The 25,708-nt window shown below is 32.5% G+C and overlaps 1 protein-coding gene across 3 annotated transcripts in view; it reads right to left on the reverse strand.

Annotated features, from left to right (window-relative positions):
- The window catches only part of SLCO1C1 (solute carrier organic anion transporter family member 1C1), a 156,415-nt gene that overhangs the window by 16,067 nt on the left and 114,640 nt on the right, over positions 1-25,708 (reverse strand). For all 3 annotated transcript variants that reach the window (XM_074268885.1, XM_074268887.1, XM_074268888.1), the window contains 2 exons: positions 25,396-25,591; positions 192-357 (listed from right to left, as the gene is read on the reverse strand). In XM_074268885.1, coding sequence (XP_074124986.1) covers positions 192-357; positions 25,396-25,591 — 362 coding nt within the window. The remainder of the gene's footprint in view (positions 1-191; positions 358-25,395; positions 25,592-25,708) is intronic.

Consider the following 25,708-nt stretch of genomic DNA (forward strand, 5'->3'; position numbering starts at 1 on the left):
CTGTTATATTTTCTTTAGCTGTGGCAACATTTTTCCTGTTTCCATGACATAGGAGGGAGCCTAAGATAAAAGGGAGATCTAAATCTAGTTTAGTGATTTGTTCCTCCACAGTCTTTCAAATCCCCTAATTGATGTAGCTATCAACTACCATCAGAATATGGATACATAATTAAGCTAGATAAATTACTTACAGTGTTTTTTCCATTTCCAGTAGAAGTTTGGCAACCAGCAAGACAAGCAGATACATAGGTGATTCCATTTTCTCCACATATAGGATCCCATTCTGTCTTAGAACATGTACATCCTGAATTGCAATTTGAAAAGAGGGCTCGTTCGTAATAAGAGATTTGTCTGGTTCTGTAAAGAAATGTAACAATGTTACTTCTTAGCAGATCATATATGTCCTCACCTAAACATGAATTTATAAAACAAAGACCTTTAGTCTAGTTAGTGTGCATGAAGATAATACTTGTGAAGATCACTTCTCAAAAAATTAGTAGCCAAGGGAAATATTCTCATATCACTCATTTCTGAAAGAGAATTTTAGGTACCCTAGTATCTATAGAAGCATGTAAGGTTAGAAGCATCATTACATAAAAGCTCCAGTCTTTGGTATTTGACTTCTGATCAATAACAATTATTGAATTTTACTTAGACATGCTTTTATAGTTCCTAAACAAATGTGACATATACACAAAGTAGTCATGGAAGTAAGACCAAAAGCATCTTTTTAAAAAATAATTTAGCATACTGATTAAATGGATCAATAGATATCACAATCATAGTTTGTGACAGAACTCTTTTTTTGGATCAGAGCCATGATTTCATGTGATTATAGGAACATAGAATGACTGAAGGGGCCCTAGAGTCCATCCAGTTCAACCCCATTATTTTACAGGGGAGAAAACTTAGGCTAAGAGAGGGTCAATAAGTTGCCTAAGATCATACATTGGGGAAGAAACAGAAATATTTTGATTGTAGAGATATTAGTTTTTCCACTTTTCCATGAAATTTCCAATGAGAAAGTACCCTTTACCAAAGTTCATTAATTTTATTTTGCAATTTAAGAGTCTTAGAGACTTTTCTGGAGACAAGGATAGGGTTAGTGATTTACCCAGAATGACAGGGTTCGTATGTGTTAGAGTAAAGACTCAATTAATTAGGTCTACATGATACAGAAGTCAGCTCTCTAAATGGTGATATAAAGCAAAAGCCTAGTAAACATATTTATTCATTTTATTTCACAAACAAATTACATTTATTTACTGTATACACAGTGAGTGCTGTATACAGGTACCTGGTAACCTGGATGATACAAAGATGAATAGACCTATCCTTCTTTGGAGGAATTAATAATTACTAAATAAATGAAAAAGTATTTACCAAGAATTTGTTATATACAAAAAAAGTTTTGATATTCTGGAAATTAAATAAGAAAGCAAGACAGTCACTGCTCTAAAAGGGTTCATATTCTGATAATGGAAGATAACACATATATCATTTTTATTTTAATTAAAATTAAATTATTATAAAATATTTACCATTATTAATTAAATTAATTTATTAATTAAATCATTTGTCATAATAATAATTCACATATATATATATCTCTTTTGAATTTTGCATAGCTATTACATTCTAACAATCCTATGACATAAACAGTATGAGATATATTCCATTTTTTAAAGAGGAAACTGAGGCACAGAAAAATTAAGTGACTTTACCAATCTCACATAACTTGTGAGAGTCAGAAGTAGAAATTAAAGCTCAGCCTTTGGACCCCAAGGCCAATGTCCTTTTACTTCAGTAAGCTGCTCCTTTTCTATATGCTAGTAGTAGCCAACAGTCTAATCAGGAGTTATAATACAGAATGTTTTATATATCTGAAAGTGCTTTATGGATCAATTTTATTTATCTCCCTTCTCTCTCCTCTCTCCCATACATCTCATTGTCTCTCTGATCTTCCCACAATGGTCTGTGTTTCATGCATTTATCTGTTCTTTCAAACATTTATTCTTTCACTTTTCCTTCAGTCCAAATTCCTCTTCTGTAAAGTTCTGATCGTCTCTCAGTTGATTGTAAAGTTCTGATCCTCTCTCAGTTGTGATCCTTCTTTGGGAGGAGGTTTCTTTTCTGTATAATCTTTTCCTCTATGAGCAGGTTTCTTGGGAGGCTTCTGGAGCCTCCAGCCAGCCTCTTCTTCTTCCTGAATCCTGGCTCTGAATCTCCCCCTGCTCTTGTCCTTCCCCAGTCCAGACTGCTTGTCCAGGCCCAATGTTGCCTCTTTTATCCTCCCAGAGAATGGGTGTGGGATAATGCAAGGGCTTCTGGGAGGAAGTACTCCAACCAATGACCTTGCTCCTCTTAAGAATCTGAGCCAGAGAACTATCAAGTCAACCTGAGTTCTCACCTTGTAATTGTCCCGACAACCTGAATTCTCACCTAGTAATCCTAACACTCTTCCATCAGTTGTCTTATGTAAGAAGTTCTTCCTCCAACTCAATTTAATATTTATATCCTCAATTTTCTGAGTATGCCTACAGAATTTTCCTGCCAACTGGTCTATTCACAAACTCTTATTACTCTAATTTTCTTCAACTGTATTTTCTCAGTTACATACATCATGGATTTAAAGGCCTTAGAGATAATATCCTGCAACCTTATCATTGTACATGTAGAGAAACAGAAGTCCAAAAATGTTCAATAACTTCCTCATGTTCACACAGGAAAGATAAATGATGGAAGCAAGATTCAGATATATTTTCTGTCCCTTTAGATTCAATATTCTTTGTACTGTACCAGTATGTTTCTTAGTGTTCTCTGATTTTATATTTTCTGGCTTTTCTTTAACTGTGTTTTTTCTTCTTGTTTTTATTCCCCCCTTATTTTACAGGTTCTTCCATCCAAAATCCCTGGAATCTTTGGGTTGTGATCTTTGCTTTTTCTTTTCTCACTTAGAAAGCTTGTATTTATCATCCTATACCCTCACACTTAAAGACCAATTGTAAATGTAGCTTTGAGGTTCTAAGACCAGACTAAATGAAGATCCCTAGTGGATATATGGCTCAAAAGTATCAAAGCTAAAATTTAATCTCATCTTCTTACTCAAACACCAATAATCTTTCTTCTAGGTCACCTGCCTCCCCCTGTTTATCATCTTTGCCCTTGACTAGGGCAGACTACATAAACAAAAGTCTCTAACCTGTAGTTCCAGGCAAATTTTGAAGGATTTTTCCCTTTTCTAGTTAAAAACTTTTATTTATCCTTTTCTTTTCTTTAAAATCTGAAGTAAATGGCTATAGTTCTTACTCATTGATTTCTCTCTTTTGACAAAGAAAGCCAAATCAAAATCCAAGAAATAATAAAACCCTATATGATATAATGTCCTTTATTCCATACCAAGAGCCCCATACCTCTAAACTAAGAAATAAGTAAAATTTCTCCCTCTTTTCTCTGGGGCAAACATTAGTCCCTTTAATGAATCTAAGTTGGATAGATTTAGTCATTTTTTAGTGTTTTAGTAATTTTTTTGTTGACATTGTTCTTTTGATTTTCTTTGCTTAATTGATTTGGTTCATACCAATTCAATGAAAGAAATCAGGATGAGCATAGGCTTCCCTTTCATGTCAAAGGAAATAGGAGATAGATAGTGCACCTTTGTCTTTATTGATATAATTCCTCAATATGGAAATTCTCTTGGGGTGGGGGGTAGGGGAGGAGCCAAGATGATAGCCTGCAGACAGGACTTTCTGTGATCTGACCTTCTCTCAAACCAATAGCAGATTAAGCCTCTAAATTGTCTTGGAACCAAAAAACTTACAAATATTTGTAGTACAATACATTTCCAGGAGATACCTTGGCAGAGCTTCAGAACAAGTCTGTTTCAAACAGGCAAGGGGACAGTCTGCCAAGCCCAGACCATAGTACAGGAAGACCAGGGCAAGGAGCTGGGGCAGTGAGTCAGAGTGATGGGGGAATCCTGAGACTGTCCTGACTTTGAGGGGGGGCAGAACTCTCCTTGTACTCTAGACAAACTCTTCTCTGACAGAGATCTACCCTTCAGGGAAGTTAAGTGGTTTCATTAAGATTAGCTCAGGACCACTCCCTACTTAATTCAAACTTAAGTGGTCTCATTTAGCTGGAAATTTCAACCTGATACCTCTATTGAACAGAAAATTAGTCTAGGACCACTCCTACTTAGCTGGAACTTAAGTGGCCTTATTCAATTGGAAATCCAGGCCTGAGGGCAGTGACAACATTGCTTTCAATTGAAATTTAAGTCTCAGATTTCCTATTTAAAGGGAAATTTTGAGGCTCATTTCTTTGCAGAGGCCTAAAAGCAAGAATCATGCCACAATAAGGATCCTCTTTGGCACAGCTGCCTGCCAGGACCCCTGTTTGCTATGAAGACATTCTCTTCTCAGCATTAACCCCTCTTTATCTTTCTGCCAAGATTTCTCTGCTAGAACCTTTATCTCTTTTTCAGGACCTGGCCACTGAAGAAATCAGTCTCCTAGCAAAAGCTGACTTCTCAGTGCCAATAAACTTCTTTTTACTAGTCTAATATTTCAGATTCATGAATTCTTTCACATTGGACCTGTGCTGACCAAAGAGGGGTTCCCAGGGATGCCTGATCTCAGATCAATTAAAAGCAAAGATAGATCTAATTAAAAGAGACAAGGAAGGAAGCTATGTTTTACTAAAGGGTACCATAGAAAATGAAGCAATATCAATACTAAACATATATGCACCAAGTAGTACAGTATCCAAATTCCTAGAGGAAAAGTTAAGAGAGATGCAAGAAGAAATAGACAGCAAAACTACCAGTGGGAGATCTCAACTTTGCTCTCTCAGAACTAGAGAAATCAAACCACAAAATAAACAAGAAAAAAGTTAAGGAGGTAAACAGAATGTTAGAAAAGTTAGGTATGATCTTTGGAGAAAATTGAATGGAGACAGAAAGGAGTACACTTTCTTCTAAGCAGTTCATGGAACTTATACAAAAATTGACCATGTGTTAGGGGATAAAAACCTAAAAATCAAATGCAGAAAGGCAGAAATAGTAAATGCTTTTTTTTTTTTTTTTTTTTTCAGATCACGATGCAATAAAAATAACATGTAACATGAGACCAGGAAAAAAATAGACCAAAAGGGTATTTGGAAATTAAATAACCTAATGCTAAAGAATGAAGGGGTGAAAAAGCAAATCATAGACACAATAATTTCATCCAAAAGAACGAAATAATGAGATAACATATCAAAATTTGTGGTATGCTAGCCAAAGCAATTGTAAGAGTAAATTTTATATATCTAGATTCTTAGTTGCATAAAATAGAGAAAGAAAAGATCAATTAATTGGGCTTATAACTAAAAAAGAACAAAAAAACACCCAATTAAATACTGAATTTGAAATTCTGAAAATAAAAGGGAAGATTAAAAAAATTGAAAATAAGAAAATTATTGAATTAATAAATAAAACTAAGAGTTGGTTTTATGGGAAAAAAAAAACAACAGAATAGATAAACCTGTAGTTAATTTTCTCAGAAAAAGGAAAGAAGAATATCAAATTGTTAGTCTCAAAAATGAAAAGGGAGAACTTTCTACCAATGAAAACGAAATTAGAGCAATGATTAGGAGTTACTTTGCCCAACTATATGCCAATAAATTTGAAAATCTAAATGAAATGGAAAAATATCTACAATAATACAGAGTGCCCAGGTTAACAGAAGATGAAATAAATTACTTAAATAGTCCAATTTTAGAAAAAGAAATACAACAAGCAATTAATCAACTCCCTAAAAAAATCCCCAGGACCAGATGGATTTTACATGTGAATTCTACCAAATATTTAAAGAACAATTGATTCTAATACTAAATAAACTAGTTGAAAAAATATGAAAAAAGGGGTCCTACCAAATTCCTTTTATGACACAGATATAGTGATGACAGCTAAACCAGGTGAAAATAGAGAAAGAAAATTATAGACCAATTTCCCTGATGAATATTAATGCTAAAATCTTAAATAAAATATTAGCAACAAGATTACGGAAAGTCATCTCCAGGATAATACACCATATGATAATATACTAGGAATGCAGGGCATAATCAACTATATCAATAACCAAACTAACAAAAATCTCAATAGATGCAGAAAAAAGCATTTGATAAAATCCAACACCCATTCCTATTAAGAACACTAGAGAGTATAGAAATAAGTAGACTTTTCCTTAAAATAATCAATAGCATCTATTTAAAATCATCAGCAAGCATCAAATGAAATGGAGAGAAACTTAAATCATTCCCAATAAGATCAGGAGTGAAAAATGCTGCCCACTATCACCATTACTATTCAATATTGTATTAGAAATGTTAGCTTTGGCAATAAGAGAAGAAAAAGAAATTAAAGGATTTAGAGTAGGTAATGAGGAAATTAAATTATCACTCTTTGCAGATGATATGATGGCATACTTAGAGAACCCTAGAGAATCAACTAAAAAACTATGAGAAACAATTCACAACTTTAACAACTTGCAGGGCACAAAATAAATCCCCATAAATTAATAACATTTTTATATATTACTAATAAAATTCAACAGCAAGAGATACAAGGAGAAATTCCATTTAAAATAACTGTCTACAGTTTAAAATATCTGGGAATCTAGCTGCCAAAGGAAAGTCAGGAACTATCTGAGCAAAACTAAAAAGCACTTTCCACAAAAATAGTTAGAGATAAACAATTCGAAAAATATCTTGGATACATTGAACAAATATAATAAAAATGACAATACTCTCTAAACTAATCTATTTATTTAGTGCTATACCAAACTCCTAAGAAACTATAGAAAATATAACAATAAAATTTATCTAGATGAACAAAAGGTCAAGAATTTCAAAAGAATAAATTAAAAAAAAAAAAATGAAGGTGGCCTAGCTTTACCAGATCTGAAACTATATTATAAAGCAGCAGTCATCAAAACCATTTGGTACTGGCTAAGAAATAGACTAGTTGATCAGTGGAAAAGATTAAGTTCACAGGACAAAATAGTCGAAGACTATAATTAATGTGGGATTTGACAAACCCAAAGACCCCGATTTTGAGGATAAAAATTCACTATTTGACAAAAATTGCTGGGAAAATTGGAAACTAGTTTGACAGAAACTAGGCATTGACCCACACCTAACACCATATACCAAGATAAAGTCAAAATGGGTTCATGATCTAGACATAAAGAATGATATTATAAACAAATTAGAAGAAGATAGGATAGTTTACCTCTCAAATCTGTGGAGAAGGAAGGAGATTGTGACCAAAGAAGAACTAGAGATCATTACTGATCACAAAATAGGTAATTTTGATTATATTAAGTTAACAAGCTTTTGTACAAACAAAACTAATTCAGACAAGATTAGAAACAAAGCAATAAATTGAGAAAAAAATTTAAATGTAAAGGTTCAGATAAACGTCTCATTTCTAAAATATATGGAGAATTGACTCAAATTTATAAGAATTCAAGCCATTCTCCAATTGATAAGGTCAAAGCATATGAACAGATAATTTTCAGATGAAGAAATTGAAACTATTTCTAATCATATCAAAAAGTGCTACAAATCACTGAGATACCAACACACACCTGTCAGACTGGCTAAGATGACAGAAAAAGATCATGACAAATGTTGGAAGAGACATGGGAAAACTAGAACATTGATAGATTGTTGGTGAAACTATGAATGGATACAACCATTCTGGAGAACAATCTGAAACTATGCTTAAAAAGTTATCAAACTATGCATACCCTTTGATCCAGCAATGTTTCTACTGGGCTTATATCCCAAAGAGATCTTAAAAGAGGGAAAGAGATCCACATGTGCAAAAATGTTTGTGGCAGCCCTTTTCAGTGTCAAGAAACTGGAAATTGAATGGATGCTCATCAGCTGGAGAATGGCTGAATAAATTATGGTATATGAATGTTATGGAATATTATTGTATTGTAAGAAATAACCAGCAGGATGATTTCAGAGAAGCCTGGAAAGACTTACATGAACTGATGGTAAGTGAAATGAGCAGAACCAGGATTTCATTGTATACAGCAAAAAGATTATTTATGACCAATTCTGATGGACATGGCTCTCTTCTACAATGAGATGATTCAAACCAGTACCAATTCTTCATTGATGAAGACAGGCATATACTCTCAGAAAGAGGATTGTGGGAATTGAGTGTGGACCACAACATACATTGATGTTTGCTTGCATTTTGTTTTCTTTCTCAGTTTTTTTTTTCTTCTTTACTCAATTTTTCTTGTGCAGCAAGATAACTGTATAAATATGTGTATATAGATATTGGATTTAACTCCCCTCTAGGGGAGGGAGTAGGGGGAAGAAGGGAAAAATTTGGGACAGAAAGTTTTGCAAGTGTCAATGCATATGTTTTGTAAATAAAAAGCTTTAATAATTTTTTTTTAAAGGAAATTCTCTCTCCATGTGTAGGATAGTACTGGCTCTTCAATTGATAATATCAGAAAGTTTTGAAAGCTGTGCTTAAAACAATAGGAAGCCATATGTAAGAGAGTCTAGCAAATTCATGTCCAATTCTCTTTGTCTGGTCTACTATGCATATGCAAATGTCCTGAACCTATTTATGCAATTTTAAACACAATTCTTTCTCCACTATGTCACAATATCTCTCTTAATGAATGATACTATTTTACATACTTTTGACTTGAATTGTTGGTAACCTTTAAAACTTATACAGGTTTAACTCTGCTCTAGTACTTCTGCATGGTACAGAAAAAGATAAGGGTTCTCAAAGGATATATCAGGAAAGCAGAAGTTCCAATCAGTTTGACAATGCTAAAAAACTAAGTTTTTACATATGATACCAACAATAGAACAAGTCTCTCTGTTGGCAATTTGATGATATGAGCTAAATAGACTTTCTGTTAGTGGTCATATGCCCTAGTATACTGCATTTACATTTGAAGACTTAGGCAATTATACAGGAAAAACATCTTGGACATTTAAGTTTTGGGTTTTTTTGGCAAAAAATAGCATTCAAAAATAAGCTCGTGGCTTAATTTCAGGTACCAGAGAGCATAGGGAAAGGGGCAGGTAAATTAATACCATCAGCTCAAGTCATTAGAGAGACAAGGGATGGCATAATATCAGGATAGAATACATTTATGACTTAATAAGGTAAGTTCAAATATAACTAAAATTATTGTTAGGCCAGAGCATAAAGTGTAAAGGAACTAATGACTGATCAAAAAACAATTTCCTGATGGAGTGTTCAGGTTATTCTTGACTTTTATAATTTCTCTCAGTTAGGTCCAAGAATGAGAATAGTTGTACAAAATCATCTGGCTATTCAGTTATGAAAAAAAGAGAAGGGAAGATTTATTACTTCTTCTGTTTTGTTTTTTACTTCTGATGCTGTTGCAGAGAAAAGCTAAATATTTAGGCTAAAAGGTCTCGGGATGGAAAGAAACACACAAAAAAGGAAAAGAATACAGGGAGAATGAAGAATTTTTTTTTTCTGGAATAGAAGTAGACTATTGTAAGAAAGACTAGTCTTAGAAAAAGAAAAATGAAAAAAAAAAAGAATTTCTATTATACTTTTTTTTTCTTCTGCAATGACAGTGACACAAGTGGTGAAGAAGAGAGTAAAAGGTGTCAAATTCACATAGTTTTTAGATGGTCCAGGACCTTTAATTTAGCTGTTGAAAATCTAAATGTGAAATTTTATCTAACAACCAATGAGTCATTATCCTGCTCAGGAAATGAATCATATCAATATAAAATTTACTCTTTAAATGAAACTAAGAGGCAAAAAAAATTTTGGTTTAATAGAATGATGGTTTAGAGATTTTCTCAAGAGCAACTAATGCTAAAGTTACCTTTATTGTGCATTCAAGGGCAACAATAAATATTACTTTTAAAAGAATATTTAGTCATCTCATTTTGCAATAAACATGATACTCATTTTCAAGAAAGCCACTGATGACTTTACTTTCATGTTTTTCTTTGTTGCAATGGAAAATTCTATGGTTGGGATAGTATGAAATACATAAATAAAACTAAAGAAGAAAAAAATAATTAGCTAAATAATTTTCTTAGAATTCCTCTTTAGTTCGTCTTTAACATAGGGCTTCTTTAATATTTCTTAAAAACTTGTTCAATTTCATTTTCTGAGGCAATTGTATGCTTTTAGTTTGAGCATTTTATAACTTTTGTGGATAATCATCCATTTTGAGCAAGTTTTCAGTATGAGGGCATATAATTATATAGATAAATTTAAATAGTTATTTTTATTTTTCTATGTTTTTAATAAAATTATCTAAAGTTTAATTATTTTTTTTAGTCTTTTTAAAGAAACAGATTTAATTTTGTTACTTCATTTGTAATGTTACTTTCCATTTTATCTACTTCTCTACTTAGATAATAGAATGTTGGCTCTGGAGTCTGAAAATCAGAAAGACTTGAATTCTAATTCAGCCTTAGATATTTAATAACTGTGTTACTTAACCTCTCCCTGCCTCAGTTTTCTCCACTTGAAAATAAAGATGATAATAGCACCTACCTCTCAGGATTGTTGTGAGAATGAAATGAGATAATATTTGTAAAATGCTTAGCACAGTCCATGATACATAATAGGTCCTTGAAAAATGTTTGTTTCATTCCTTTTCTTAAGCGTAAAATTCCTTTTATACTTACTTTATGTTTATGAATCTTAATTGCATATTCACCTAATCATTTTTGTATGTTATTATGTTTCCAAAGATATAATTTTTGTCCTTCAAACACTCCTTCACTATTACCACAAAACTTCTGACATTATGTCTCTCTATTGCTCTCTTTCACAAAGTTGCTAATTACTCCAGTGATTTTATCCTTTTACCAATTTGTTGTTTAGGTTGTAATTATTAAGGTTATATTTATTTCTCTTTCTTTTTTTATTATATTTTTTGTATTTATATTTTCATTTCTTCAGATTTATAAAGAATTAATTTACCATTTTTGCAAGTGGGATTATGGAGTGAAATCCCTTTTCCTGACTTTATCTGAGAGCAATATAAGTTGAGTGGTGTTTTGAAGCACTTTTCTTTGGTTGGGGGGGAAGGTGTATTTTGGGTAAGCAAATGAGAAATGCCAAGCAAATGAGAAATGCCAAGAAGACTAAAGAAAGATAGGTAAAGAATGAGGAAAATTGGAACCAAAGCTGCTGCTACAGTTTACATGCAAAACTGTGCAATCACAGCAAGATAATAGTATGATCAATTCTGATGGAACATAGCTCTTTTCAACAATGAGATTATTCAGGCCAGTTCCAAAAGTCTTGTGATGAAAAGAGCCATTTAGAACCAGAGAGAGAATTGTGGCAATTGAGTATGAATCACAATATAGTCTTTTCACTCTTTTGTAGTTTGTTTCCACTTTCTTTTCTTTCTTTCTTTTTTGTTTTTGTTTTTGTTTTGTTTTTGTTTTGTTTTTTTGCTTTTTTCTTTGATTTTCTTGTGAAGCATGATAATTGTGGAAATATGTATAAAATAATTACACATGAATAGCATATATGGGATTCCTTGCCATCTAGGCAAGGGGATGGGAGAAGGGAGGGAAAAAAAAATTTGGAACACAAGGGTTTGTAGGGATGAATGGTGAAAATTATTTATGTATATGTTTTGAAAATTAAAAAAACTGGACTTCCAGCCAAGATGGTGGAGAGGACACACACACCTACTTAATCTCCATCTTTGCTCTCAGAATTTATTTCATGACAAGCTTTGGAAAAACTTGACTGGAAAATCCCCCACAAATAATTACCAACAGAACACATCCTTGAAATTCAGCAGAAAAGGTCTGTTTTTGCTTGGGGGCAGGGATGGCCAGATTGGGCACAGGCTGAGGGCAGGCAGCAAGAGTGTGGCAGTCAGCTTACACTCAGTAGACCAGATTGGGGAGGGGTGTGATCTCTGCCATTTCTGTGGAAAGAATTTTACCACAGTGTGGATATTTTGCCCTGGCAGCAAGCCAGGATCACCAGAGAAGCTGTAAACATAGGAAGTAAAGACCATAATCCCGAAAAGCTAGGGTATCTCTCAAGACCTGGCCACACCCATTAGGAGTGTCTCAGTATGCTCTTAGAGCCTCAGAGTCTCAGAGTACAGACACAGCACAGCCATTGCTGTCTTGCTAGTGCCTCGCTGCTGCCCCCCCGCAGTCTATAGAGGAAGCCTGGTAACACCATCCAGCCCCCCCCCCCAAAAAAAAGCAGACTGCATTTATTTTTCTTTTTAGTTTCTTTTCTTTGGTTCTTCTCTGATAAAATGAGCAAAAAATTTAAAAGGACCCTAACCATTGATAGCTTCTATATGGATAGAGAGCAGACTTTAAATCCTGAGAAGATTAAAAACAGACTGTCTCCAGATGAATACTCAAAGGGGGGCATGATCTGGTCTTCAACACAAGACTCTCATAGAAGAAATTAAAAAGGCTTTCACAAAAGAGGTAAAAGAAAAATGGGAAAAGGAAAGGGAAGCCTGGCAAGAGAATCTGGATAAGTCATCCCATTCATTTAAAGATAGAGTAAATAAAGAAGTCAAATCCTTGAAAAACAGAATTAGCGAGTTGGAAAAAGAAAATAGCTCTTTAAAAAATAAAATTGAAGAAATGGAAAAAAAATCCATAAAACAAAACAACTCAGTTAAAAACTCAATTGGGCAATTAGAAAAAGATATAAAAAAGTGAGTGAAGAAAATAATTCATTGAAAATCAGAATTGAACAAATGGAATTGAATGACTGGAGGAGACACCAAGAATCAGTCAAGCAAAACCAAAAAAAGAAACAATGGGGAAAAAAATTTCAAATACCTTCTTGGGAAAACAACAGACCAGGAAAATAGATCTAGGAGAGAGAATCTGAGAATTATTGGGCTTCCTGAAAAATATGATGAAAAAAAGAGCCTGGACAGTATTTTCCAGGAAATTATCAAAGACTTACCCAGATGTTATAGAAACAGAGGGTAAAATAGACATTGAAATAATTCATCCATCACCTACTGAAAGGGACCCTAAAATCAAAACTCCAAGTAATATAGTGGCTAAATTTTAGAACTATCAAACCAAAAAAAAAAAAAAAAAAAAAGATTTCAAGCTGCTAGAAAAAATCAATTTAAATATAGAAGAGCCACAATAAGGATTACCCAGGATCTAGCAGTGCCCACATTAAACACATTAAAGGATCTAAGGGCCTGGAATCTGATATTCCAAAAACCTAAAGAACTTGATATGCAGCCAAAAATAACTTACCCATACAAAAATGAATATTGTTTTTCCAAGGAAGAAGATGGATATTCAATGAAATAAGTGAATTTTATCTATTTTTGATGAAAAAAACCATAACTAAAAAAAAGGTCTGACCCACAAATATAGAACTTAAGAGAAATGTAAAAAAGTAAAAAGAAATCTTGGAACTATATTTCTGCGATAAAGATATATAAAGAACACATGTATAATTGTTTCTAGAAATGAGAGGTGGAAAGGAAATTGTATCAGAAAAAGGGTAAAATGGGGGTACTACACCCCTGAAGAGGCAAAGGTAACCTATTATATCTGAGAGAAAGAATGGAGGGGGATGAACATAGTGTATATCATATTCTCATCAGAATTGGCTCAAAAAGAAAAATATTAGACATATTCGATTTATGGTGAAACTCCTTCCAATTCATTGAAAAGTGGGAGGGGAAAAGTGAAAAGGGAAAGAGTAAGCTAAGCAGAAGGGAATACAGAAATTGGGAGGAAAAGGGGTAAAATGGGGAGAGGAACTCTAAGGTGAGTAGAAGATACTAGAAAGGGAGGGCTGTGGCAAGAAAGTGGTGTTCACAAGTTTAATACTAGGGAGCGGGTAGAGGGGAAGGAAAGGAGAAAAGCATAAGCAGGGATTAACAAGATGGCAAATAATACAGAATTAGTCATTTTAACCATAAATTTGAATGGGGTAAAATCCCCCATAAAAAGTGGTTAGCAGACTGGTTTAAAAACCAGAATCCTATAATATGTTGTTTACAGGAAACACACCTGAAGCAGGGTGATACATACAGAATAAAAGTAAAAGGTTGGAGCAGAATCTACTATGCTTCAGGTGAAGCCAAAAAAAGCAGGATAGCTATCCTCATCTCAGATCAAGCAAAAGCAAAAATTGGTCTAATTAAAAGAGATAAGGAAGGGCACTATATCTTGCTATGAAGCAATATCAATACTAAACATATATGCACCAAATGGTGTAGCATCTAAATTCTTAAAAGGAAAATTAAGAAAGCTACAAGAAGAAATAGACAGCAAAACTATAATAGTGGGAGATCTCCACCTTGCACTCTCAGAATTAGATAAATCAAACCACAAAATAAATAAGAAAGAAAAGAGGTAAATAGAGTACTAGAAAAGTTAGATATGATAGCTCTTTGGAGAAAACTAAATGGAGACAGAAAGGAGTACACTTTCTTCTCAGCAGTTCATGGAACCTATACAAAAATTGACTATTAGCATATACAAACTTCAAACTCAAATGCAGTAAAGCAGAAATAGTAAATGCATCCTTTTCAGACCACAATGCAATGAAAATTACATTCAATAAGAAGCCAGGGGAAAATAGACCAAAAATAATTGGAAACTAAATAATCTCATACTAAAGAAAGATTGGGTGAAACAGCAAATCATAGATATAATTAATAACTTCACTCAAGAAAATGACAACAATGATACAACATACCAAAATGTGTGGGATGCAGCCAAAGTGGTAATAAAGGGACATTTTATATCTCTAGAGGCTTACTTGCATAAAATAGAGAAAGAGAAGGTCCATGAATTGAACTTGCAACTAAAAATGCTAGAAAAGGAACAAATTAAAAACCCCCAGTCAAACACAAAATTTGACATTCTAAAAATAAAAGGAGAGATTAAAATATCGAAAGTAAAAAAAAAGAAAAAAGAAAAAAGAAAACCTATTGAATTAATTAACAAAAATAAGAGTGGTTCTATGAAAAAACCAATAAAATAAATAAACCTTTGGTAAATTTAATTAGAAAAAGGAAAGAGGAAATTCAAATGGTTAGTCTCAAAAGTGAAAGGGAGAACTCGCCACTAATGAAGAGAAAATTAGAGCAATAATTAGGAATTATTTTGCCCAACTTTATGCCAATAAATTTGATAACCTAAGTGAAATGGAAGACTACTTTCAAAAATATAGGCTGCTCAGATTAAGAGAAGAAGTAAATTGCTGAAGTAGTCCCATTTTAGAAAAAAGAAATAGAACAAGCCATTAATCAACTCCCTAAGAAAAACATCCCCAGGACTAGATGGATTTACATGTGAATTCTATCCAACATTTAAAGAACAATTAACTCTGCTGTATAAACTATTTGAAAAAATAGGGAATGAAGGACTTATACCAAATTCCTTTTATGACACAGACATGGTACTGATGCTGAAACCAGGTAGGATGAAAACAGAGAAGGAAAATTATAGATCAATCTCCCTAATGAATATTAATGCAAAAATCTTAAATAAAATATTAGCAGAAAATCATCTCCAGGATAATACACCATGAGCAAGTAGATTTATACCAGGAATGCAGGGCTGGTTTAATATTAGGAAACTATTAGCATAATTAACTATATCAATAAGCAAATTAACAAAACCATATGATGATCTCAATAGATGCAGAAAAAAGCATTTGATAAAATCCTACATCCATTCTTATTGAAACACTAGAGAATATAGGAATAAATAGACTTTTCCTTAAAAGAATCAGTATCATCTATTTAAAACCATCGTTAAGCATCATATGTAATGGGGGTAAACTGGAACCATTCCCAATAAGATCAGGAGTGAAACAAGGAATGCCACTGTCAACATTACTATTCAATAATATATTAGAAATGCTAGCTTCAGCAATAAACAATGAGAAAGAGATTAAAGGAATTAGAGTAGGTAATGGGGAAACCAAATTATTGCACTTTGCTGACTATATGATGGTATAATCAAAGAACCCCATAGATTCTACTAAAAAGCTATTAGAAATAATATACAACTTTAGCAAAGTTGCAGGATATAAAATAAATCCACATAAATCATCAGCATTTTTATATATCACTAACAAACTCCAACAACTAGAGATACAAAGAAAAATTCCATGTAAAATAACTGCTCATAGTATAAAATATTTGGGAATCTATCTGCCAAAAGGGAAGTCAGGAACTATTTGAGCAAAACTACCAAATACTTTCCACACAAATAAAGACAGATATAACCAATTGGAAAAACATTAAGTGCTCTTGGATAGATTAAGCCAATATAATGAAGATGACAATACTACTTAAACTAATCTATTTACTTAGTGTTATACTGATCAGACTCCCAAATAACTATTTTAATGACCTAGAAAAAAATAACACCAAAATTAATCTGGAAGCACAAAAGGTCATGAATTTCAAGGATACTAGTGAAAAAAAAAATCATTTGAAGGTAGCCTAGCTGTACCAGATCTAAAACTACATTATAAGGCAGCAGTCACCAAAAACGTTTGACAATGGCTAAAAAATAAACTAGTTGATCAGTGGAATAGGTTAGGTTTACAAGACAAAATAGTCAATAATTTTAATAATCCAATGTTTGACAAACCCAAAGACCCTAGCTTTTGGGATAAGAATTCACTGTTTGACAAAAACTGCTGGGAAAATTGGACATTAGTATGGTAGAAACTAGGCATTGACCCATACTAACACCATACACCAAAATAAGGTCAAAATGGGTTTATGATCTGGGCATAAAGAATGAGAATATAAATAAATTGGAAGAACATAGGACAGTTTACCTCTCAGACCTCTGGAGGAGAAAGAAGAACTAGAGATCATTATTGATCACAAAATAGAAAATTTTGATTATATCAAGGTAAAAAGTTTTGTACAAACAAAACTAATGCAGACAAGATTAGAAGGGAAGTGATAAACTGGGAAAACATTTTTATAGTCAAAGGTTCTGATAAAGGCCTCATTTCCAAAATATGTAGAGAATAGACTCTAATTTATAAGAAACCAAGCCTTTCTCCAATTGATAAATGGTCAAAGAATATGAATAGACAATTTTCAGATGAAGAAATTGAAACTATTTCAAGCCACATGAAAAGATGCCCCAAATCATTATTGATCAGAGAAATGCAAATTAAGACAACTCTGAGATACCCCTATACATCTCTCAGATTGGCTAGGATGCCTGGAAAACAATGATGAATCTTGGAGGGAATGTGGGAAAACTGGAACACTGATACATTGTTGGTGGATTGTGAATACAACCAACCATTCTGGAGAGCAATTTGGAAGTATGCTCAAAAAACTCAAATTGTTCATACCCTTTGATCCAGTAGTGTTACTACTGGGCTTATATTCCAAAGAGACCTTAAAGAGGGGAAAGGGACCCATATGTGCAAAAATGTTTGTGGCAGCCCTTTTTGTAGTGGCTAGAAACTGGAAATTAAATGGATGTCCATCAATTGGAGAATGACTGGGTAAATTATGATAAATGAATGTTATGGAATATTATTGTTCTGTAAGAAATGACCAGGAGGATGATTTCAGATTCCAGAAAGCCTGGAAAGATTTTCATGAACTAATGCTGAGTGAAATGAGCAGAACCAGGAGATCATTAAACACTTCAACAACAACACTATATGATATCAATTCTGATGGATGTGTCTCTATTCAACAATGAGATGAACCAAATCAGTTCCAATTGTTCAGTAATGAAAAGAACCAGCCATATCCAGCAAAAGAACTATGGAAAATGAGTGTGGATCACAATGTAGTATTTCCACTGCTTCTGTTACTGTCCGCTTACATTTTTTTTTCCTTCTCAGATTACTTTTACCTTATTTCTAAATCCTATTTTTCTTGTGCAGCAAGACAACTGTATAAATATATATATTGCATTTAACAAATACTTTAAAATACTTAACATGTATTGGTCTACCTGCTATCTAGGGGAAGGGGTGGGGGGAAAGAGGGGAAAAGTTGGAACAGAAGGTTTGGCTAGGGTCAATGCTGAAAAATTACCCATAAATAAAAATAATACTAAAATAAAAAAGAAAGAAAAAAGCAGATAAGAATTCTGATCCCAGATAAAGCAAAAGTAAAATAAGATCTTAATAAAAGAGGGAAGTACAGCTTGATAAAGGATACAATAAATAATGAAGTAGGAACAATATTAAATTTGTATGCACTAAATGCAGGCAAATCCCTAAAGAAGATTTTAAGTAAGTTATAGAAAGGAATAGACAGCAAAACTATTCTAGTGGAGGACCTCAACATTCCCCTCTCAAAATCAGAAAATCTAACCACAAAGTAAACAAGAAACCAGGAGGTTTATACAATCCTAGAAAACCTAGATATGGTAGACCTCTGGAGAGAATTGAATAGGGACAGAAAGGAATATACTTTCTCTCAGCTCTTTTATGGCACCTACCAAAAAAAACAAAAACAAAAACAAACAAAAAAAAAAATCTGACAATGTATTAGGGCATAAAAACCTCACAATCAAATGCAGAAAGGCAGAAATAGTAAATGCTTACTTTTCAGACTACTACTCAATAAAAATATATTCAATAAAAAGCCAGAGAAAAATAGACTAAAAAGCAATTGGAAATTAAATAATATAATTCTAATATGTGAGTCGATCAAAGAACAAATCACAGAAACAATCCATAATTTCATTCAGGAGAATGACAATTATGAGATAGCACATCAAAACATATGGGATACACCAAAAGCAGTTCTTACGGAAAATTTTATATTTACAAATAACTACATGAGTAAAATAGAGAAAGAGGAGATTGATGAATTGGGCATGCAATTTAAAAAGATAGAAAAAGAACAAATTAAAAACCCCAATTAAATACCAAATTAGAAATTCGGAAACCCAAAGGTGGGATTAATAAAACAGAGTCCAAGAAATCTATTTTAATTAATGAATAAAACTAAGAGTTGGTTTTATGAAAAAAAAAGAGGCCCCAACAAAACAAATAAAGCTTTGTTTAAGCTAATTAGAAAAAGGAAAGAAAAAAATCACCAGCAACAAAAATGAAAAAGTTGATCTTACCAACAATGACAAAGAAACTAAAATTAAAATTAGGAGGCATTTTGCCCAGCCCTATGGCAATAAGTCTGACAATCTACCCAAAATTGATGAATATTCACAAAAATATAAATCACCCATGTTAACAGAAAAGAAAATAAATTACTTAAATAGTACAATTTTTGAAAAAAAAAAATTGACCAAGTCATTAATGAACTCCTGAGGGGGAAAAAAAATTTCATCAGAGCCAGATAAATTTACAAGTGAATTTTACCAAACATTTAAAGGACAAATAATTCTAATACTGTGTAAACTATTTGGAAAAATAGGTAAATAAGGAGTACTGGCAAATTCTTTCTGTCACAGAAATATGGCACTGATATATACAAGGAGAGCCAAAGCAGAAAGAAAATTACTGACCACTCTACCAAATGAATATTAATGCAAAAATTTTAAATGAAATATTAGCAAAGAATTACAGCAACTTATTAGTAGGATAATACACTATAATGTCAGGACTAGCTCCGTGGAGGTTCAGGATCATCCAGAGACAGATAAATCAAAGTCCTTGGTCTTTAGGGGCAGGAGTAAAGGAGGCAGGCAAGCTGACCCATGGCTTGCCAAAGTTGTATCCTGGATTCTGGAGTTCAGAGTCTCCAACCTCTCTCCTCGTCATCCTACTTCCAAGTCACTCTGATTTCTCTCTCAGCCCTCCAATCCTTGCCTAAGATTATCTCACTACCAAAACATTCAGGAAGCACCAATGGTGAGGAAAGCCATCAAATCACTATTTCATCTAAATATGTATATAGAGCCATTATCTCACATTGAATAGGTAATTAGCCTTTAGTGCTCTCTTGTCTGATTCAAGCAACATCTTTTTCAGAGTTTCAGCCCTCTACAATACACTATGACAAAGTGGGATTTATTCCAAGAATGCAGAGCTCATAAAAACTATTACCATAATTGACCATCTCAAAAACAAAATCAACAGAAATCATATGATAATCTCAATAGATGCAGTAAAAGCTTTTAACAAAATATAGCAACCATTCCTATTTAAAAAAAAAAAAAAACACTACAGAACATAGGGGAAAAGGGAAATTTTGTTTATAAGCAGTATCTATCTACAACCAACAGAAAGCACATTTTGTAATGAAGAGAAGCAGGATGTATTTCCAATAAGATCCAGTATGAAACAAGGATGTACATTATCACTAATATTTTTCAACATTATACTAGAAATGTTGGCTTTAGCAACAAGAAAACAAAAATAAATTAAAATAATTAGAATAGGCAAAGAGGAAATAAAAGTAATACTTTTTACATATGATATGATTATATACTTTGAGAATCCTGAAAAATCATCTAAAAAACTACTGGAAACAATTCATAGCTTTATGAAAGTTACAGGATATGAAGTAAATCCATACAAATCCATTTGTATATTACTAACAAAGCCCATTAACAACAGATAGAAAGATAAATTTTATTTTAAATTAGTGAAGACAAAATAAAATACTTGAGGATCTACCAGTCAAAACAAATGCAAAAATTATATGAACATTATTGCAAAACACTTCTCATACAAATGAAGTCAGATCTAAATAATTGGAAAAATATAAATTGTTCATGAATAGGCTGAGCTAATATAATAAAAATTACAATTCTGCCTAAATTGATCTACTGATTCAGTGCCATATAAATCAAACTGCTAAAAATTATTTTATAGAACTAGAAAAAATAATGACAAAATTCATCTGGAAGAAAAATTGTTGGGAAAACTGGAAAATATTGTGCCAGAAACTTAGCATAGACCTATATCTTACACCACATACCAAAAAAAGATCAAAATGGGTATATAATCTGGGCATAAAGGATGATACCATAAACAGATTAGAAGAGCAAGGGATAATTTACCTATCAGATCTTTGGAGAAGGGAGAAATTTATGAGTAAAAAAAGAACGAGAAAACATTATAAAAGGCAAAATGAACAACTTTGATTTTAATAAATTAAAAAGTTTTTTCACAAACAAAATCTATAGAAACAAGATTAAAAGGAAGTACAAAGCTGGGGAAAAATCTTTACAGCCAATATTTCTGAGAAAGGTCTTATTTCTAAAATATATAAAGAACTGTGTCAAAATTATAAGAATAGCAGTCATTCCCCAATTAATAAGTGATCAAATGGTATGAACAGACAATTTTCAGGAGAAGAAATCAAAGTCATCTATAGTCATATGAAAGAAATGTCAAATCACTATTGATTAGAGAAATGGAAACTAAACTATGAGGTACCACCTCACACCTCTCAGATTGTCTAAGATGACAGGAAAAGGTAATGATAAATGTTGGAAGGGATGTGGGAAAACTGAGACACTAATCCAGCCATTCTGGAGAGCAATTTGGAAATATGCCCAAAGGAATATAAAACTGTACATACCCTTTGACCCAGCAATGCCATTACTGGTTCTATATCCCAAGAATATCATAAAGAAAGGAAAAGGACCCCCATATGCAAAGATATTTGTCGCAGCTCTTTTTGTGGTAGCAAAGAATTGGAAAATGAGTAAATGCCTGTCAATTGGGGAATGAGTAAACAAGTTGTGGTATATGAAGGTAATGGAATATTATTTGTTCTATAAAAATGATGAACAAATTGGTTTTAAAAAGGTCTGGAAAGATTTACATGAATGATGGTGAACAAAACAAGCAAAACCATGAATATATTGTACACAATAATAGCAAGAATGTGTGATGACCAATTTTGAAAGTCTTGGTTCTTCTCAGTGATTCATTGATCCAAGTATTCAAAATAGATTTTAGACAGGAAATGCCATCTGCATCCAGAAAAAGAACTAAGGAGACTGAACACAAGCTGTGTTCACTTCTTTTTTGTATTTTTTTTTTAATCTCTCCCATAGGTTTTTTTTTTTTTTTTCCTCTTTGGCTCTGATTTTGCTCTACCTACATGATTCATAAAACAATATGTATTAAAAATAAATACATTTATTAGGGAAAATAAAGGTTATGTGATGTTAAAAATTAGAATATTCTTCAATGTTTCAATTAAGGAGATGCCATAAATCCTTCAAATATAACTTTAATTCTCTTTTTGATTCCATTTTTTCCCTTTTGTTTTTCCAATAGATTTATCCATTTCTGATAAAGGATCATTGAAATCTCCTGTACTTATTTATCCATACGTTTTAAACATTAGGTTAAATTTTCTTTATTAAAATTTAGACATTAGGTTATTTGTTTCACATATTTTTAATAGAGATAAAACCTCTTTACTAGAGATAAGATTATTCAGCTTAGTTAAGGAACTATCTCTTATATGAGCTCTCACCAGATTCCTCTCTCTAATTGCTAGGGTCTACCTCTCATTCATTCTCTTGTTTTTATCTTTTATTTATTTTGTTTTGTTTTGTTTTGTTTTTATATGTATACACATTTAAATTTATTTATATGTATGCACATTGTTTCCTCCAGTATTATACAAGCTCCTTGAAGTTAGAGGTTATTTTGTTTTTAATTTCATATTCTTACATCCCAGAAAAATCCCTGACACATAGTAGATGACTAATAAGTTTTTGCTAATCGATTGACTGTCTATGGTAACTTTTAAAATAATAGTTTTCTTATTTCTCAAATTGTTCATTTTTATTTTGCTTTGTTTGCATAATTCGAACTTCTGTTTTTTTATGAATGAAATATTTTCCCTATACGTTCATTTTCATTCAGAATTTGTCTTTTAAAAAATGTGTTCTTTATGTAGCAGCAGGTTGAACTTTAATTTCTTTTCCAGTCTTTTACTTTTTTTCTCTTTATTGAATTGATCAATTAATTCATTCATATTTAAGTTTATAATACTTAGATTTTGCTTTCCCCTACTTATTATTTGTATTGATTTTTATGCTTTCTCTAATTTTAAGGCAACATTTCATTGCTATGAAAAGTTTTGTTTTGTTTTGTTTTAAATGAGAAGTAGTGTATTTCCAAAATACTAATTTTTTTACTCCCTTCTCTATTCCACTTCCATGTTAATATACTTTTTGGATTACATCACAACTTTTTTATTTTTATCTTTGTTTATTAGTTATTTTATCTATATTTTCTTTAGTTTGTGAGGACTTTATTATTATTCACTTATACAAATATTAATTAATGAAAGAAGTAACATGGTGGGAATCATTCTGTATTCTACTTTACTACATATTCTGATCATTCACTACTCTTATGTCCAGTATATCTCATCATTAGCTTTACATCTCTTCCTCTCTATAATCATCATGGATATTGGTTATACCTAGGTACTGAGAGCTTCCCTCTCAAGTTGAGATACACTTCTGGGAAACATAAATCTTATTTGAAAAAAATAGTATCTTTCTATGTCCAGTCTTCATGGACAAAAAAAGTCCATAGTTTCCTAAGACAAATAAACATTATCCACCCATATTTCACAAGAATGTTCTTCACTGGTGTTCTTTCCTCCTGAGAAGGAAAAAAAATTTGCTTTCTATCCCACTCCATACTAGTATTTCATTTCCATTTTTTCCCCTATTATCTCACAATTCTCCACAAATTTTAAAGGTATATATGCATATATAATTCTTATTATTCCCATTTATTGATGGTCAATAGTTTATCATATCTAATTATTCTAAAATTCTATTTGGAACCTTTTTTTGTTTTTCTTGCTTGCCAATTTGCTAGATTTATTTAGGTCTCAAAAGAGGAAGCTGCTGTTCATAGGAATTATTGCTTTTTCTTCTAGTTATTCCTGCAGTTTGATTAGCTTTTTCATTAAGCATTTAGATGTTTAATGACTATTATATATCTTCGCATTGGTAGTTTCATTATCAATGCCAATGATGTAAAAAATTGTATATAATTTAGGAATATGTAAAAAAAAGTTAAGGGGGTATATTAGAACAGCATAGCTGATCATCTGACTTCAGTTATTGCCTATATCTTTAATAATACTTTCTCTAGCCTTTTTATATTTCAAGTGTTGCATGACTAAACAAAGGCATGATATATATTTCCCCAAGAAGCCATGGGTGGGTAATCATTACCAGTCATTATATGACCTTGTCCTCCCTTCCTTTCATCTCCATAGCTATAGCAAACACTTCATATATTTCTTACTCAGGTGCCCCATATTAAAAATCCCAAAGTCCTTGGCCTCCATGGCCAAGAATGCAATGAAAACTTGCAGATGGAATTTTAGAGGAGTATTGGCTCCTTCTAGAATCTTACCCTGGAGGAAGAAAGAGACACATGTTCCCTATTTGCATAGCTCTTCCCTAGAGCAAATTGTCATATTATCCAAACCCCTTGGAGTTTTCAGAGGATAATGGAAATAGATTAACCTTTTTCACTGGAGTGAGTGGTTATACCTTTTCTGGCTCTTATTCTCAGAGATGATAGAATATTGGTGAGTATTTCCTGAGCATATTCCTCCACCACTGGAAGAGGCAACAGCACATCACTCAGACCTTCATGGGGTTCAGGTTGTAAAAGAGACCATTAGATCAAACTCTGTAGGATACTTCCAGGGCCTTAGCTTCAGAAGGAATGATTAGGATTTGTCCTGTAGATGTGTAGCTTTGGGAAATAGAAGTAATTTTCCCATGCTTTTGTTTCTTGCCTGAAAAATTGAAGAAGTTGGATCAGGTGGCCTCTGAGGTCCCTTTCAGATCTGGATATAGTTTATCCAATGTTCATCTTATGTTCTTGGAATATACATTACTCATGGCTCCGGATAAATTTGAACTAATATTTTTTAAAGAAGCACTTTAAAAATCTGAGCCATATGTTCAGATTCATATGAATCTTAATATTAATATTTCCCTTATGAAAATAAAGGAAATATGTCTCCAATTAAATTTTAAATTCTTTAAAGAAAGGAACAGTGTCTTGTTAATTTGGTACATCTTTTTTTCAATGTCTGGTATTGCATTTTACACATTGTAGATATTCAATAAGTCAATGAAACTTGAATTCTTGTCAGAAGTCTTGCATTATTCATGTATGAGGCCCAGTGGCAAATCACTTCAGCTCTCTAGGCCTGTTTCCTACTCTAAGTCAAAAGAGTTAAATTAGATAATTTTAGCTTCACTTCATTCTAAAATCCTGTAAGTCAATGACTCAAAGTCACAGATATGACATGACAACTTTCTCATGTCATATTCAGTATATTTCCCTTAAAGCATGATAGACAAAACTGAGAATTTCATTTGCCTTTTACTTATATTATCATCATGACATACCCTTGGTAGGAGACAGTTAGGCCAGCCACGTCAGAATTATCACAGCCCATTGCAAACAGGGAAAGTAGTAGAAGATAACCAAAGAATGAAGATGCCAGATAGAGTTTTGAAGCTCCAAATACACTGATCCTGAATTTTTTCATAATTAGTCCCCCTGAGAATATTCCAAAGGCTACTGCAGGAATGTTGATAAGTCCTTGGGAAACAAAAAAAAATAAGTTATTATGAAATGAATTGCCAAATGTTTTACTTCATATTTTATGAATATTGCTGTACAACAGAATAGTCTTGATGTTTCTTGAACATTTAATCC

The sequence above is a fragment of the Sminthopsis crassicaudata genome, chromosome 5, assembly GCF_048593235.1.
Source record: "Sminthopsis crassicaudata isolate SCR6 chromosome 5, ASM4859323v1, whole genome shotgun sequence".
Classification (NCBI taxonomy): domain Eukaryota; kingdom Metazoa; phylum Chordata; class Mammalia; order Dasyuromorphia; family Dasyuridae; genus Sminthopsis; species Sminthopsis crassicaudata.